Below are 17,069 nucleotides of genomic sequence, written 5' to 3'. Positions count from 1 at the left end.
ATACTGGCATCTCAGAAATTCAAGAATGGGTTTTTTAAATTTTTTTTTAAGATTTTATTTAGTTTATTTGAGAGAGAGAGAGAGGGAACACGAGCAAGAAAGGGGCAGAGGGAGAAGGAGAAGCAGAGTCCCCGCTGAGGAGGGAACCCAACACTGGGCTCGATCCCAGGGACCTGGGCTGAAGGCAGACACTTAACTAACTGAGCCACCCAGGTGCCCCCAAGAATGGTTTAACATTAGAAAAATCGGTTAATATAATGCAACAATAAACAGATTAGTGGGGGAATCTATATGATCATTTTAATCAATACAATCAAAGCACTTGATAAAACTTAGCATTCATTCTCCATACTAAAAAAAAAGGCAGAAAAACACACTTAGTAAATGAGGAAAATAAAGAAACATCCTTAACCAAACACAGAATATTCTGAAAAGTCCACAGTGAACAAAATTAATGGTGAAATGTGCCAAGAGAGACAATAAAGTCAGGAGCAAGATAAGGATGGTCATCATCGTTTCATTCAATATTCTACTCCAGAAAGGAGGGGAGGGAAGAAAACTACAAGTAGGAAGAAACAAAAAAAAAGAAACTACAGAAAATAAGACTGGTTAGTTAAGTGACCATGAAATTCCAAGTAAGAGATGATTCCAGGAACTGGGTAAGAGCAGAAAGGAGAATACTAAGAAAAACTGAGACACTAAAAATTACCAAAGTCAATTAATTCAAAAATTTCCAAGTTTTGACTTGGTAACCAAGTTTTGACAAGTCTAGTTCAGAATACTGAGAACATAATACCAATTATGAATCTTAAAAGTAGGAGGATCAAATGAAGGGAAAATGAAGTCTGGTATCTATAATACATAACAAGAAATCGTAAGTGAAGTGCCTAAGACTGTGTCTGGTACACAACACACGTTCTTTTTTTTTTTTAAGATTTTATTTATTCATTTGCTAGAGAGAGAGGGAAAGAGTGCACAAGCAGGGGGAGCAGCAGGCAGAGAAGCAGGCTCCCTGCTGAGCAAGGAGCCCGACGGGGGGCTTGATCCCAGGACCCTTAACGGACTGAGCTACCCAGGCACCCTCACAACATTCTTAATTATTCCCTCCATTAAAGCAATTTTACACTACCCATCACGCATGACACAACTAGATAAGATGAATGGTAAAAAGGAACAAAATGTACTCACTGGTAAAAAGATTACTAAGTGAATTTTCTTTTGAGGATTCCTTTGAGGAGGAAATGCCAATATGTACAATAAAAATGTATGGTGCATCTTGCCAAGTTTTCAGTGGATCATGCATTGCCTGGAGGAAAAAAAAAAAGACATCAATCTACAAATCTTAAGAACTAAGAGCACATGTTAATATGAAAATTGTCTTCTGGAATGTGCCCAGAAACACAGCTGAGTTCTTCACTTTCATTCATTAAAAGAGTAGGCACAACAAAACAAACAGGCCTACAGTGCATACAATAAAGTATGTTAGACTACAAATTACTGAAAGACAGGACATTTTATATCTTGTTATGCACAAAAATCACGTATAAACATATTTTTTTTTTTACAAGGAAAACCTCAGCTAAAAATTACTAAATTGAATCTGTTTCATTAAGCCATGCTAGGATACTTGGTTATATATTACACAGATAAAGTAAGGAGATTTAAATCACCTCAAAACAAAAACGCCCCTGTTGACAGTGAATTATATTATAAACACTAACTCCTGAATTTAATTCCCTTTGTTCAATGTCATTCTCAAGACTACCAGAATTTCTACTGAAAAGGACTCACATATTTATCAAAAATTTAATCATTGGGGCACCTGGGTGGCTCAGATGGTTAAGTGTCTGCCTTTGGCTCAGGTCATGATCCCAGGGTCCCACATCAGGCTCCCTACTGAGCTCCCTGCCACATCAGGCTCCCTGCTCAGCATTTGATAAAAAGCAGGGAGCCTGCTTCTCCCTCTCCCTCTGCCTGCTGCTTCCCCTGCTTGTACACTCTCTCTGCCAAAAATAAATAAAAAATCTTTAAAAAAAAAAATTTAATCATGGCTAGTCTATGTGGAATCACTGTCCCTCATAATAAAGGAAGTGGAGGGAACAGCCTCCATGTCTACAAAACTAGTCACCTGGGAAGAATCTGTTCCAAGGCCAGTCAGTTTATACATAGCCCAAGCAAAAAGCCTTCAAAAGATTTGTTGCCATACTTGCTAGATGGACTATGGACCTTCACAACCACGAGACTAAAACACAAAGATTAAGGAGATAAACACAGAAAATTACTGGCCTCTTCCTTGTGTGAAAGGAGGTATTGCTACTTAGACTTACAATTTATTACCTTGTGGTCTTAAAATTAAAAGAAACTTTTACCCAAACACCTTTGGGTAAGCTTCATTGATCTATGAAACCCCTCAACATGAATAACAGATTTTACATATTTATGTGTTTTCCTGTGGAGCCACAGGTTTTCTCAAATGTTCAAATTATCCTACAACCCAAGAAAAAGCCAAAACAAGAGTTCAAAAATTATATTCCACGATACAAATCCAAAGTGTCAAAGTAGATTAAATGATTCTACAGCTATAATACATTTACTAGGTTATCTTAGTAACTTAAGAACGTAAATGCCATGCTGAATCACATATTGATTTATCTCTGCCTAAAGGCCCCTTTCTGACAAAATTAAGGAGCAATTTATGAGAAAAATTTAAAGCTTCAAAGTTATAGGTACATCATGTCCTTTACCCATAATTCTTTTTTTTTTTAATATTTTATTTATTTATTCATGAGAGTCAGAGAGAGAGAGAGAGAGGCAGAGGCAGAGGGAGAAGCAGGCTCCCTGCCTAGCAGGAAGCCCGATGTGGGACTCGATCCCAGGACCCTGGGATCATGACCTGAGCCGAAGGCAGACGCTTAACCATCTCAGCCATCCAGGCGCCCCCCTTTACCTATAATTAACTGAACCTTCCCTGAACTTACATGTGCGTTAACCAATAAAACTTAATTTGGCGTAATAAGCTGCTCTGGTACTAATTTTATCTAACTCTGGGATATACATATTTTGAGCCTGTAAAAATAACCATATGCCAAGTTTTGTCTTGGTAACCAAGCTTTGACAAGTCTAGTTCAGAATACTGAGAACATAATACCAATTAAGAATCTTAAAAGATATGCCCAGCACTCTTCTCACAGGTTTACATTTATTATAGTCCTTAATCCTCACAACAACCACATATGATAGGTACTATTATTAGCTCCTTCAAAATTGTCCTTTAAGAGGTGAATGGATAAAATAAACTGTGGTACATTCAAGTAATGGAATATTATTTAGCACTAAAAAGAAATGAATTATCAAGCAATGAGAACGCATGGAGAAACCTTAAACTCAAAATACTAAGCGAAAGAAGCCAATCTGAAAAGGCTATATATCACACAATTCCAACTACAAGACATCCTGGAAAATGCAAAACTATGGAGACAGTAAAAGAAAACAACAACAACAAAAATCAATCAGGGGCACCTGGGTGGCTCAGTCAGTTAAGCATCTGATTCTTGATTTCAGCTCAGGTCATGATCTCAGGGTCATGAGATTGAGCCCCACGTGGGGCTCCACACTCAGCGGGAAGTCAGCTTGAGATTCTCTTACCCTTTCTCTCTGTCCCCCCCATCCCACTCTCTCAAATAAATAAATCTTTAAGGAAAAAAATGAATGACTGCCCGGGGCTTGAAGGGAGAGATGACTAGATGGAGGGAGCACTGAGGATTTTTAGGGCAATGAAACTATTCTCTATATTATAATGGTGTTTATCTGTCATTTTACATTTGATTAAAAACACTATACAACAAAAGGAACTAACACTTACGTTAACTATGGACTTTGGTTGGTAACAATGTGTCAATGCTGATTCATCAATTGTAACAAATGTGCCACACTGGCTGGTGCAAGATGGGGATGGTGGGGGACTCTGAGTGTGCGTTTGTGGAGGAGTTATGTGGGAACCCTGCCTTTTGCTCTATTTTGTTATGAATCTAAAGCTGCTCTAAAAAAGAAAATATACTAATTTAAAAAACATTACAGTGGTAAATATATCACATTACTGCTTAAATCAAACCATAAAACTGAATTAATAAAGACATTAAATCTTCTTAGGAAAAAAGGACAGAGAAAGGCCCCTTTGTCTAAAAAACATGTTTTCTGAGAGCTTTAATAAAAGGGGATAGTGCTGAACTTGTGATTGCCCTTTAAATAGGATTATCAGGGCCGCCTGGGGGGCTCAGTTGGTTAAGCATCTGCCTTCAGCTCAGGCCATGATCCCAGCGTGCTGGGATCAAGCCCCATGTCGGTCTCCCTGAACCTGCTTCTCCCTCTCCCCCTGCTCGTTCTCGATCTCCAGTAAATAAGATCTTTTTAAATAAATGAATGAATGAATGAATGAATGAATAAAGGATTATTAAAGTATTCTCTTAGGCCCAATTTTCAGGTAGAATGATCAAAGGACAGATAAATCTCTGACTTTTTATTATAATCTGACTAAACATCTCTAAATATTACTTGTGATATTCAACAGGGTCATCTTTCAGCCAGCTTTAATCACTAGGAACAGGGCTCAAGCCTTGAGTAGAATTTAAAAGTATGCTCTGCACAGGGGCAGCCTGGCTGACTCAGTTGGTGTAGCATGTGACTCTTGATCTTGGGGTTGTGAGTTCGAGCCCATTGTTGGGTGTAGAGATTATTTAAAAATAAATACAAAATCTTTAAAAAAATAAAAGTATGCTATACACGAAACAAATGTTTGGCTTCAACAGTAATTTTTTAAAAATACAATTTACAACAATTTAACCTGACAAACTGCATAAAATCTGTTTTAAATTATAATAGCCATTGTTTGTGAGCAAAGAGGGAAACTCAATCCAATTTTCTTGGGACAATAAATTGCTATAATTTTTCTCTAGAGCACACTGACAAAATACAAAAAAAAACTTATAAACTGTGCATACACTTGGACCTAGCAATTCCACCTCTAGGAATTTAGGCTAAGAAAATATTATAAAAGTGCACAGGGGTGCCTGGGTGGCTCAGTCAGTTAAGCATGTTCAACTCTTGATCTCAACTTAGGTCTTGATCTCAGGGTTCTGAGTTCAAGCCCCAGTGCGAAGCCTACTTTAAAAAAAAAAAGAAATGTGCACAAAGATACAGCTACACATTATGAATGGGACCTTATCTATAATAGTGAAAATTTGGAAACAAAACAAAATACATCGTAAAATGAAATAGTATGCAACCATGAAAAAAGTAAAATAGCACTCAATGTACCAATCTATTAAGTGAAAACAAAAAATTATATAGCAGGATATATAATATGATCTCACTTTGGTCAATATGCATGTGTTCTGTGTAATCACACCGACTGCTAGAAAATAAAATTACAAGGGATTTTTACTTTTAAGTTATATAAGCAACATGTCTGCCAACATGGAAGTCTTTTGAAATCAGAATATAAAAATTTTTTTAAATCTTCAAAATTAATCACTGAAGTGCTGTTTAAAATTGCAAAATAATGAAACACATAAATGTCTAACAACAGATAGTTTGCTAACAAATGCAATGTATTCATACAATAAAATACTCTGCAGTGACTTAAATTATGATGTCATAACGATATTTACTAAACTGGAAGGAGGTCCATGTTACACTGCCAAGCTAAAAAAAAAAAGTTACAACATAATATAAATTGTAGGATTCCCATTATTAAATAAATATAAGCATGCTCAGAGACAAAAGACTATAAAGTAAATATATTTAAACTCTATCAGTGTGTGGTAGTATTACAGATAATTATTTTCTTTGCATTTATGTATGTTTTCTAAATTTTTGAACAGATTAGCAATAAGAAAAAAACCAACATTGTTAAAAAAAAAAAAAAAATGTAATGAGTTCTGCAGTGCCAAACTCATCTTTAGGTTAAAATTCTATAAACTATAAGTCAGGGCAGGAAAAGTGGGGACACTTCCAGAATGGCAGAATGAGGACCTCTGAAAATGCACTCATCCCTAAAAGCAACAAGAACACGGGCAAAAATTATCTAAATCAACATTTCTGCAAGTCCAGAAATTAGCTAAAGACTTGCGCCAACCCTAAATGTGTTACCTTAAGAAAAACAGTTGGGTCTCATTAAGAAAAGCAAGCCTGTGGTGTTTTTGTTCATCCTAATCCCATCTCCCTCTTCCAAGCACCTTAAAACCAAAGTTCTCGCAACTGTAACGGCTGTGAAAAACAGCAGTTTGGCAGCCACTGGAAAAAACAGAACAAGTTTGGAGATGCCCTAAAACTGTCTGGCAGGTGCTGAAAAGCTCCTTTCCCAGGTCTTATCTTTTATATGACCTAATCCAGCCTCATTCAGTGGAAAGGATCCTATACTCAGGACACTGTCAAAGGCACTCAGCAGCAACTGTGATAGATCACAACTGTCCCCCCAGCTGATGTTAGTAGGCTGGGCTATCAAGAGGCTGACTAAAAACTTAAAAGGAAAAACTGGAAATGAGATGACCATAGGGGCTTTGAAAAGCTCCAAAATATTCCTGAAAATCTACAAGGCTACAAACACATGCAGATTTGTGCACATATATGCGGAGCTATACACATACACCTAAGAGAGGCCTGAGAAGGCCCTAATCACTCACCTCTGACTGATCTTAAGGTTCTGCACAAGAAGGAAGTAAAAGTTAAGACAGAGTTTTAAATTGTGAAAGAAGCCAGACACAAGACCACAAACTGCATGATTCGATTTATATAAAAATGAATAGAACAGCCAAATTCGTAGACAGAATAGTGGTTGCCTAGGGCTGGGACAAGGGTGGAAAGAAAAGTGACCGCTAATGGCTTTGCCATATTCAAAACAGTGACTTTCTGGGGTGATGGAATTAGATCGTGATTGGTGGTTGCACAACTTGTGAATATACTATACAAAATACTGAATTATAGGTTTTAAAAGGCTGAATTCTGAGATGTGTATGTCTGAATAAAGTAATTATAAAATCTAAAACTTTAATCAGTTTTGTAAAAAGCATGATCCAACATGGTTAAGTCTTATTTCCTCTATATTTTTAAGAGGTAAAGTTTTGAGGAATTAGTTATCGTGAATTAGAAAGTAAATTATGAAAATAAAGGCATATTGATCATTTTCAATCTTATTTCAATTTTCCAAACTGTCTTCCACTTATATTCTATCATAAGATAATTTTAGATGGAGTTTGAGGTTCTTTCTTAAAAGGTTCTTCCTATTTATGAGTCATATTTATCGGGTGATAATTACAAAAACAACAGATTGTAGCAAATAGGGAAAATGCAGGAAACACATAAAATAAAAATCGCTCATATTATCCACAACAACCATTATTAACATTTTGGTGTTTAAAGTTCATTTTTTTTTTTTAGTAATCTCTACACCCAAGGTGGGATACAAACTGACAAACCCAAGGATTAAGAGTCACATGCTCTACTAACTCAGCCAGGCAGGCACCCCAACATGGTGTTTAAACTTCCATTCTTAAGTTTCTTTTTTAAATGGTATGATACCAAGATAATTCAAAACACATAAACCTAAGAAAACTGAAATATGTGCTCAATGCCCCAAATTCCCTACTATACTTACAGTTTTGTCTCCAGTAAGGGTAAGATTTGTTCCATTCTCCTTAGCCTTTAAACATTAAAAAACGAAAAGAAAATTAATTCAGAATTTTTACTTTACTCTCAGAAATATATAACAATGAAAACAATTACCTCCTGTTTTTCTCCTAAGAGAGGCAATCGCACAAAATCCCCAGAAAAGCTCTATGAAAGAAACATAACATTAAAGAAGTATAATAGTAAAAGCATAGTTCAAAATCCACAGAAATGGTTAAAGCAAAACTTACTGTAACAGTAAATAATATGGCACTGACAGACAAAAGATTTCCAATTAACCATAAACAAGTGAATAAACCCCTGCAGAGAACTAAAAAATAGTATCAGACTAAACTGGCCACTCAATTTTTCTATTAAGAATTAAAGATTTTTAAGAATTAAAAAAAACCTTAAATAGAAGGTATATGCTTAGGATGGAGAGATCTTATGGTTCCCTCTCGCTACAGATGAGAAAAATATGGCTCAACATTATAAAGCTTTAGATGCAGAAATGGGATTTGAACGTAGGATTTTTAACTCTTATGCTCCTTCCATCACCACACACTCATGCCTAAAGAAAAACTACACTAATTACCTTTCTTATCAGTTATCAGCAGATGAGGCATTCTCCTTCCTGAGTAATTAGAACACGTATTTCAACTCTGTTACATTAGACTGGAGGAGGAGAGGTAAGCTTACCAATAGGGGTATATGCCAAGACCCTGGAAAGATTATAGCAGATCTCAAAGTGAACCTTGGGCAACAGTATACAACAGGTAGCTTCCCATAATCAAGTCCAAGAAAGGCCAATCAATCCTCCCAGGCTAGAAAACTAACAGAAAGCCGCTTACTCAACATTCCACTGTTTCTAGATTTCTTATTCTTCCACCATTTTAGAGGTATCTTCTTTTTCCTCCAAATCCATAAAATCTAAGCTATAACAAGAACTCAATTATCAATTGTTATAGTTCAATTATCAATTACTTCATTTGCTTATCAATCACTAATTATTAAGTTAAGGCCTTCTTATAAATCAACTTTACTTCTAGTAACTGGACAGAAAACCTAGCTTTTGGTGAACTCTGCCTCTACAAGGCAATTTGCTAAATAGTCAAAGCAATAAACACAGTAAGGACAAAAAGGCTATAGTTAACAATAACTATTTTCAACACCCATAAAATGTATAATTTTTCTATCAAAAAATTGATGCTAGATCCTATTTCTAAGAAAAAAAAATTTTAGAATATAAATACCACTTACATGATTACATATGTGTAAGCATTAAAAACACACATTATTCACCTCTTCTCCTTTACTCAAAAAAAGGTGTGGGGGTGCCTGGGTGGCTCAGTTGGTTAAGCAACTGCCTTGGGCTGAGGTCATGATCCTGGAGTCCCAGGATCGAGTTCCACATCAGGCTCCCTGCTCAGTGGGGAGTCTGCTTCTCCCTCTGACCCTACCCCTTCTTGTGCAGTCTCTCTCTCTCATTCTCTCTCTCAAACAAATGAATAAAATCTTTAAAAAAAAAAAAAAGAAAAGGTGTGAAATTCAACTCTTTGAGTTCAGATCTGTAGCAATAAAATCTAGAAACACTGATTTTTCTGAGAACGTATCAATTAGATGAGATGACAAGAGAACTGAAAATTGGATGTTTCAAATGCCCATCAGTGGATGAATATATATATATATATATATATATATACACACACATACACACACACACATATGGTATGTATGTATATACATATACACACACACACAATTCGTCCTTAAAAAAGAATTAAATTCTGATACATGCTATATGGATGAACCTTGAGAACATTTCACCAAGGGAAAGAAGCCAAACAAATATTGTATGATTCCAATCCTTTTAAGTATCTAAAATACTGAAATTCATGGAGACAAAGTAGAATAGTTGTTACCAGGGATGGGGGGAGGGGAGTGTTACTGTTTAAAGGTTATGAAATGTCAGTTTGGGATGATGAAAATTCTGGAGATGGCTATTGATAGTTGCCTAATAATGCAAATGTACTTAATGCCCCTGAATGGCACACTTAAAAATGGTTAAGATGGTGGCAAATTTTTTTTTCTACCATAAAAAAAAAATGGGGATTTGCTTTTTACACACGAAAGAAAGCACATCTTCTTTTTAATGAGATAAATACTAAGTGGCTGACTATGCACCTTTGGAACATGCTTCTAAGTTAGTTCTGTAAGAACAAAGAATTGGGAAGTGGGAAATGGGGAATCACCAAAAATACACATATTACACATTTCACCTCTTCTATTTCTCTCCAACCACTATCAAACATTACCTGTGTTTTAAAGAGTTCACTGCAGTTCTGGAACAACTTTGATGATGTTTGGTATTTCCCAGACAAACCTTTTTTTTCCTTAAGGTTTTCCAAATATGTCTCCACTTCTTCTGCCTATAAAAACAGAGAAAATACAAAGTATACAACTTACTTTTCACAAGTAAGATATTTAGAAGATAACAAATAGATTGCCTATAGGACAGATACATGCTTGGATTTGCTATTTTAAAAGTTAACGGCATCAGATAAAAACTGTGTAATAGTATCCAAGAATCTCACAGTTTTACACTCTAAAGTACAGAATTCTAGTCCATTGCTCACAAAGAGGAGTTCTTCTAAAAATTCTAGGAAGACCTGGAAAATGTCAGAGTCCAGAAGGTTTTGTCACAAGAAAATATATTTACAAGAGTTAATAAACTGCCAACACCAACAAAAAGATATACTTGTGCTCATAAGCTAAGATAGAGCACAAAACTGCTGTAGCTATTCATAGCCCACTGTTGATATTCTGAAAAAACTCATCATTTCTGTGGCTGCATCCATCAGTTCTGTGATTTTTCTCCTATACCTATATTCCTAATCTTCCCCTTTTTTTCCTAAGCTCCAGTGTTACATCTCCAACTATCTGCATGTCATTTCCATAATTCTGTCCTGTGGCAACCCAACATAATTTTTACATTCTTAACTTATCTTACCTATAAAGACCAGATCTGCTAAGCTCTTGACCAGTTTATTCCAAGTATCAAATGTATGAAGGTTTTTTTTTTAAGAAGATAATTTTTTTTTCAGATTTTATTTATTTGACAGAGAGAGGGACAGCAAGAGAGGGAACAGGGGGAGTGGGGAAGGGAGAAGCAGGCATCCCGCTGAGCAGGAGCCAGATGCAGGGCTCGAGCCAAAGGCAGATGCCCAACGACTGAGCCACCCAGATGCCCCAAATGTATGAAGTTTTTAACTGTAAATTCAATTAGTGATTGATTAAGAGGAAAAGATCAATAATGCTTCAAACTATACTCTGGACATATTATCATTTCTCTCTAAATTCTTCAGTCCTTTTAGTCTTCCTCTCCCTACCACTCCTATCCAATGTTGTACAACAAAAGCAAAAAACAATCACCAACACCACAAAAAAGGTAATGTAAAACCCTAACACAAGGCAGAAATCAAAATGCTTAAGGTTTGAAAAACCAACTGGATGGTGGACATTTTTTAAAGACCAGTTAGAATATCTTCAGAAAGGAAAAAAGAAATAAATGGAGACTAGAAACAGAATGGAAAAGGCCTGAAATACCCATCTTGGAGCCATATATCTTCAGTGCCCAAGTACAGTGTACTATGTCAACTCTGAAATGAGGTCTAAAACTATTTCCACACTACTAATAATAAAATAATATGCTATTTCCCTTGTACTGATAATGCAAAAGTAATGATAGGTAAAATTGCTGCCCCGTATCAGGAACCAAGGCAGTGGCATCTAATTGTACCAGTAGTCGGGACGCCTGGGTGGCTCAGTCGGTTAATTGTACCAGTAGTCATCACAATCGATCACATACAGCTTAAAAAAAAAAAAAAATGCCAGTTTTACATAAGAATGTCCTTAATGAAACAGTAAAAACTATTAACGTTATTAAATCTGGACTTTTGAGTTTGTGCATTTTTTTAATATTCTATGAGACAAAATGGGAAATATGCAAAATATTATAAATGAGATAAAACACTTTACAACTGTTTTGACTTATAACCTGAACTATCCACTTTTTTCATTTGCCTGAAAGAATAACTGACAAGGGGCGCCTGGGTGGCTCAGTCGTTAAGCGTCTGCCTTCGGCTCAGGTCATGATCCCAGAGTCCTGGGATTGAGCCCCGCATCGTGCTCCCTGCTCGGCGGGAAGCCTGCTTCTCCCTCTCCCACTCCGCTTGCTTGTATTCCTTCTCTCACTGTGTCTCTCTCTGTCAAATAAATAAAATCTTACAAAAAAAAAAAAAAGAATAACTGACAAACTACAGTAATTCAGATTTGGTTATCTGGGAGATACTTTCTTGAAAATGGGCAAAGGGAGGCTGTTACTTCAAGGAAGACAACCGAGAGTACTCTTTGCCAATGATAAAACTTGAGCTTTCAAATTGTTCTTCCTCACAATGAGCTTAACAGTGTCCAATACTTAAGAAGGAGTTTCTGATGTGACAGGAGGGTAATAGTAGCAAATATAACTTCGGGATGCCTGGGTGGCTCAGTCAGTTATGCATCTGCCTTCGGCTCAGATCATGAACCGAGGGTCCTGGGACTGAGCCCCACGTAGGGCTCCCTGCTCAGCGGGGAGTCTGCTTTTCCCTCTGCCTGCCCCTCCCCCTGTTTGTGCACACTCTCTCTCTTTCTGACAAATAAATAAAATCTTTAAAAAAAACAAAAAAAACAAATATAATTTCAACTTAATTGTAGAATGAGTTAGTATTTTAAAGATTTATAAAATTCAGTCAAGCAGTATTTTTGAAATAACCAAAATCAGACACAGATAAAAGACCAAAGTGCATGACACACCAACTTATTTAAATACAAAAGAGTAAGAATAAAGTTCACTGATATGGTTTCAGATTCCACATTGCCACCAACCTTTAAGAAACTCTACTTGTTATGTTTTGGTATAGAATCAAAGAACACTATCCACAATTATCTGAAAACACTATTAAAATATCATTCCCTTTTCTAACTATGTATCTGTATGAGGCCACATTTTGTATATACACTTCAACCAAAATAATATATCACAATAAACTGAGTGAAGAAGATATAAGAATTCAGCTGTCTTCTATTATATCCAACATTAAATGAAGGGCTTTGCAAAAATACAAAATAATACCTCTTCTGTGTTTTTTTGGAAAAATTATTTTTCATTAAAAAAATTTTTGTATTAACATGCAATGGCTTGTTACTGCTATCTTAAAATAAATTAATACATATATCTGTATTTTCTGTTTTAATTTCTAATACAGTAACCCACATGAACAAAAGACTTTTTGGAAACTGCAGTAATTTTTTTTAAGGAAGCATTTAAGGAATGCTTGGGTGTCATCCTGTGCAGAGGCCATGCTAATCTTCTCTGTCTTGTTCCAATTTTAGTATATGTGCTTGTTAGAAGGTGGAGAAGGAACAACAAAGTATTCCACAAACTGAGAAAGTATTTTGAGACAAGAAAACGAAGGAGGCAACTCTCTACAGTTTATGCAGAGCTTTATTCAGGGTAACTTACTGACGGGGAGGAAAATGGGCAGAAAACAATTCACAGCAGTTACAGAGTTATTCTCTGCAAAATCCAGACCTTAGTCAATAGATATTATACAGTGAGCGGACACACAAGAGGGCACTGTAGTGAGATCAAAGGATTCCCATGCACCTGCAAAGAGCTTGCATGCACCTAATTAACAGCTAATCATTAATTAAATCTTGTGGCACCACCTGTGCATCAGGAAAGGTAAAGACTATGTTCTCTCTAACAGATTCATGGAAGGCCAAAACAAGCCTCCCCCAATCCTGGCTTTGGTAGGCATTCCCCCTTTTTAAAATTTTTTATTTATTTATTAAATTCAATTAATTAACATATAGTGTATTATTGGTTTCAGAGATAGAGTTCAGTGATTCATAGTCTTATATAATACCAGTACTCATATATCACATGCCCTCCTTAATGCCCATCACCCAGTTTCCCTAGCCCCCCACCCCTTCCCCTCCAGCAACCCTCAGTTTGTTTCCTAGAGTTAAGAGTCTCTTATTGTTGGGTGCCTGGGTGGCTCAGTGGGTTAAGTGTCTGCCTTCAGCTCAGGTCATGATCCTGGAGTCCTGGGATCAAGTCCCGCATTGGGCTCCCTGCTCAGCGGGGAGTCTGCTTCTCCCTCTACCCTTCACCCCGCTCATGCTCTCTCCCACTCTCTCTCTCTCTCAAATAATAAAAATAAATAAAATCTTTAAACAAAAAAGTCTCTTATGGTTTGCCTCCCTCTCTGATTTCATCTTGTTTTATTTTTCCCTCCCTTCCCCTATGATCCTCTGTTTTGCTTCTTAAATTCCACATATGAGTGAGATCATATAATTGTCTTTCTCCAACTGACTTATTTCACTTAACATAATACCCTCTAGTTCCATCCACATTGTTGCAAATGGCAAGATTTCCCTTTTTGATGGTTGAGTAATATTCCATTGTATATATATACCACATCTTCTTTATCCATTCATCTGTTGATGGACATCTGGGCTCTTTCCTTCGTTTGGCTATTGTGGATATTGCTGCTATAGACACTGGGGTGCACGTGCCCCTTTGAATCACTATATTTGTATCCTTTGGATAAATACCTAGTAGTACAATTGCTGGGTTGTAGGGTAGCTCTACTTTCAACCTTTTGAGGAACCTCCCTACTGTTTTCCAGAGTGCTGCACCAGCTTGCATTCCCACCAACAGTGTAGGAGGGTTCCCCTTTCTCCATATCCTCACCAACATCTGTCATTTCTTGACTTGTTCATTTTAGCCATTCTGACTGGTATTAGGTGGTATCTCATGGTTTTCATTTGTATTTCCCTGATGCTGAGTGATGTTGAGCATTTTTTCATGAGTCTGTTGGCCATCTGTATGTCTTCTTTGGAGAAACGTGGTTCATGTGTTCTGCCCATTTCTTGATTGGATTATTTGTTCTCTGGGTATTGAGTTTGATAATAGATTTTTGGATATTTCTTTTTTTTTTTAAAGATTTTTTTTAATTTATTTATTTGACAGAGAGAGAGATAGTGAGAGGGAACACAAGCAGGGGGAGTGGGAGAGGGAGAAGCAGGCCTCCCGCAGAGCAGAGAGCCCGATATGGGGCTCGATCCCAGGACCCTGGGATCATGACCTGAGCCGAAGACAGACGCTTAACGACTGAGCCACCCAGGCGCCCCAGATTTTTGGATATTTCTAAGGTTATGTTATAATAATCTCCAAGGGGCCTGAAACACATAGCCCCACAAGAGAAGTAACTAAACAAACATAAACAAAATGGAGGGCCAAAGATGGGATTCAGTACTGTCAGCATTCCTACAGTGCTGCCAAAGTGAGCAGAAGTCTGCAGTAATTTTTAAGGGTTGAGACCAAAAAGTTTGAGAATTGCTAGCATAGTAGGTCTGCAAACTGGGAAGCACAGAAGATTCTAATTTCAGCTCTTCTCCTGCTAGCTACATGACACTCCTTCCTCTATAAGGTAGGACACGATGATATTTAAAGTCCAAGAAAGTCTGTTAATTTTATATTCCTTACCTTGAAGTTGTATATTTCATTGTAACAATCAGCACTTTTCAGATACCAGGTTATATTCAAAGAAACATCACAAGGTTCTCCGTCAACTATAAAAGAAGAAAACTGTGAATAAAGATGATTCCCAAAGCATTTTTCCTAAACTGTTACACATTCTATTTTTCCTGCTAAATTTAGATACTCAAAGACCATCTCTTCTCCGAACACAAGGTACTGAAGTAATATACGTAAAAAGAAGTGGATATTCTTCAGATAAAAGTACTGTTGTTCACAAAATAAGTTTCTGACCTGCTTAAGTGTATCTACTTTTATGCCTTAAAACCTCAATTTCTGGTTCTCTGTTGGAAAAAACCTGGAAGTGATATAGCAGTCCTAAGTTAAAACCAGTCTTCTATTATCATTCAAATATTTACTGAGCAGAGCACTTAAGTATACAAAGCTACATGACACTGTTAGGCTAGAGAACAGGACTCTGTAGGAGGCTACATTCTAGTTGGACAAACAAGGAATAACATTAGGGACATCATAAGGCAGTATTCAAAAGAGTTCCACTGAGGGAAAAATTAATGGCTTAGACCTTGAAAGATATCAAAACTAGACAGAAAGAAAAAAGGAAAAAAAGCAAACCTGGCTGGGGAAGGCAGGAAGACCAAAAGCAAAAATGAAAGACTCTTTCCAAAACCCACCTTAAGAGAGGCCTCAACGAACCTCATGAGTCAGAGCCTCATAACTAATTAAACATAGTTTGGAAAGAGTATTCTAGTGGACCAAGGCATTAGTCTGAAAATTTGAGAGCATAAATCTGACTGTATCACTACTGATCAGCTGTCCCACCTGGAAGTCAGTTTATCTTTGATTCCAGCTGCGTTACAGAAAATATACTAGAAGATACCTGCCTTATACAAATGTGACAAAGATAAACATGACTGCATCTAGGAATCTATTTTTGGTTCTTAACAAAAGGTCCACACCTAAAATTATTACCTTTCCCTTTTCTTTGTTTTAAATTGTTTTCTCAAATTAATTTTCAAGTGACATACTTTTACGAGGGTCAATTAAAATACACAAAACTCTGATGTGCTAAATAGAATTTATGGAAATGATAAAAAGGATATTTGTGATCTCACTGTTAACTATTCAGAAGAACCATACAAAGATGGGATTAACTCAACAGAGCCAATAAGAAAATCCCCTAAACAGAAGATCTGCAGAAAGACTTGGCTGAAAAAACACTATGTATGTTAAAAGACACCATTCAGAACTTTGAATGGATGGCATTAAGAGATGAAAATGGTCCTGGCAATTTCATGGAAAGCTATATACGATAGCCCTAAAGTATACAATCAGAGACAAGGTAAATGTGAGAAAGCAGAGAAGTAACAAAATGAAAGACAATGTAATTTTTAAGGAGCCTCAAATTCTCCCCAAAAATGAAATGTAAACACTGCAAAATAATGCAGCTTGTGTAAGTTGGCAAAGCACCAGTTGATCAAAATACAGGTGAGAAAAGACTATACATGATAAAAAGGTAGAATAGCATGCAGGCTGTCAGGCTATTCAAAAAAACCAAATACTGTTATCCCTAAAAGTTCTTACCTAGCACATCAACCTCACAAGACAGACCAGTTTATTTCAGTAATCTGATTTAAACCAAATTTAAGTCATCAGTCAAGAGATTGTATTTTCATAGACATAGTCTATTCTTTATAGAAATTTTACTGGCCCCCTTCACTCCTGTTAGACTGTAAGCTCAGTAAGAGAGAGGGCCTTTTCTATCACTTCCCTTCTGTTTAAAACAATGCCTGGCACATAGTAG

At 36.6% G+C, this 17,069-nt stretch overlaps 1 protein-coding gene and 1 pseudogene across 4 annotated transcripts in view; both read right to left on the bottom strand.

Moving 5' to 3' along the window:
* The window catches only part of TMEM87A (transmembrane protein 87A), a 44,728-nt gene that overhangs the window by 25,438 nt on the left and 2,221 nt on the right, over positions 1 to 17,069 (bottom strand). For all 4 annotated transcript variants that reach the window (XM_036084633.2, XM_036084635.2, XM_036084634.2 and 1 more), the window contains exons 3-7: positions 15,257 to 15,342; positions 9,978 to 10,091; positions 7,780 to 7,830; positions 7,652 to 7,696; positions 1,189 to 1,306 (exon numbers count right to left, since the gene is read on the bottom strand). In XM_036084633.2, the coding sequence (XP_035940526.1) occupies positions 1,189 to 1,306; positions 7,652 to 7,696; positions 7,780 to 7,830; positions 9,978 to 10,091; positions 15,257 to 15,342 (414 nt within the window). The remainder of the gene's footprint in view (positions 1 to 1,188; positions 1,307 to 7,651; positions 7,697 to 7,779; positions 7,831 to 9,977; positions 10,092 to 15,256; positions 15,343 to 17,069) is intronic.
* On the bottom strand, positions 13,021 to 13,114 carry LOC118530912 (U6 spliceosomal RNA; annotated as a pseudogene).

This window comes from Halichoerus grypus, chromosome 8 (genome assembly GCF_964656455.1).
Source record: "Halichoerus grypus chromosome 8, mHalGry1.hap1.1, whole genome shotgun sequence".
NCBI classification, from domain to species: domain Eukaryota; kingdom Metazoa; phylum Chordata; class Mammalia; order Carnivora; family Phocidae; genus Halichoerus; species Halichoerus grypus.
The sequence above is the reverse complement of the archived record's forward strand: the minus strand, read 5'-3'. Positions and strand labels throughout refer to the sequence as shown.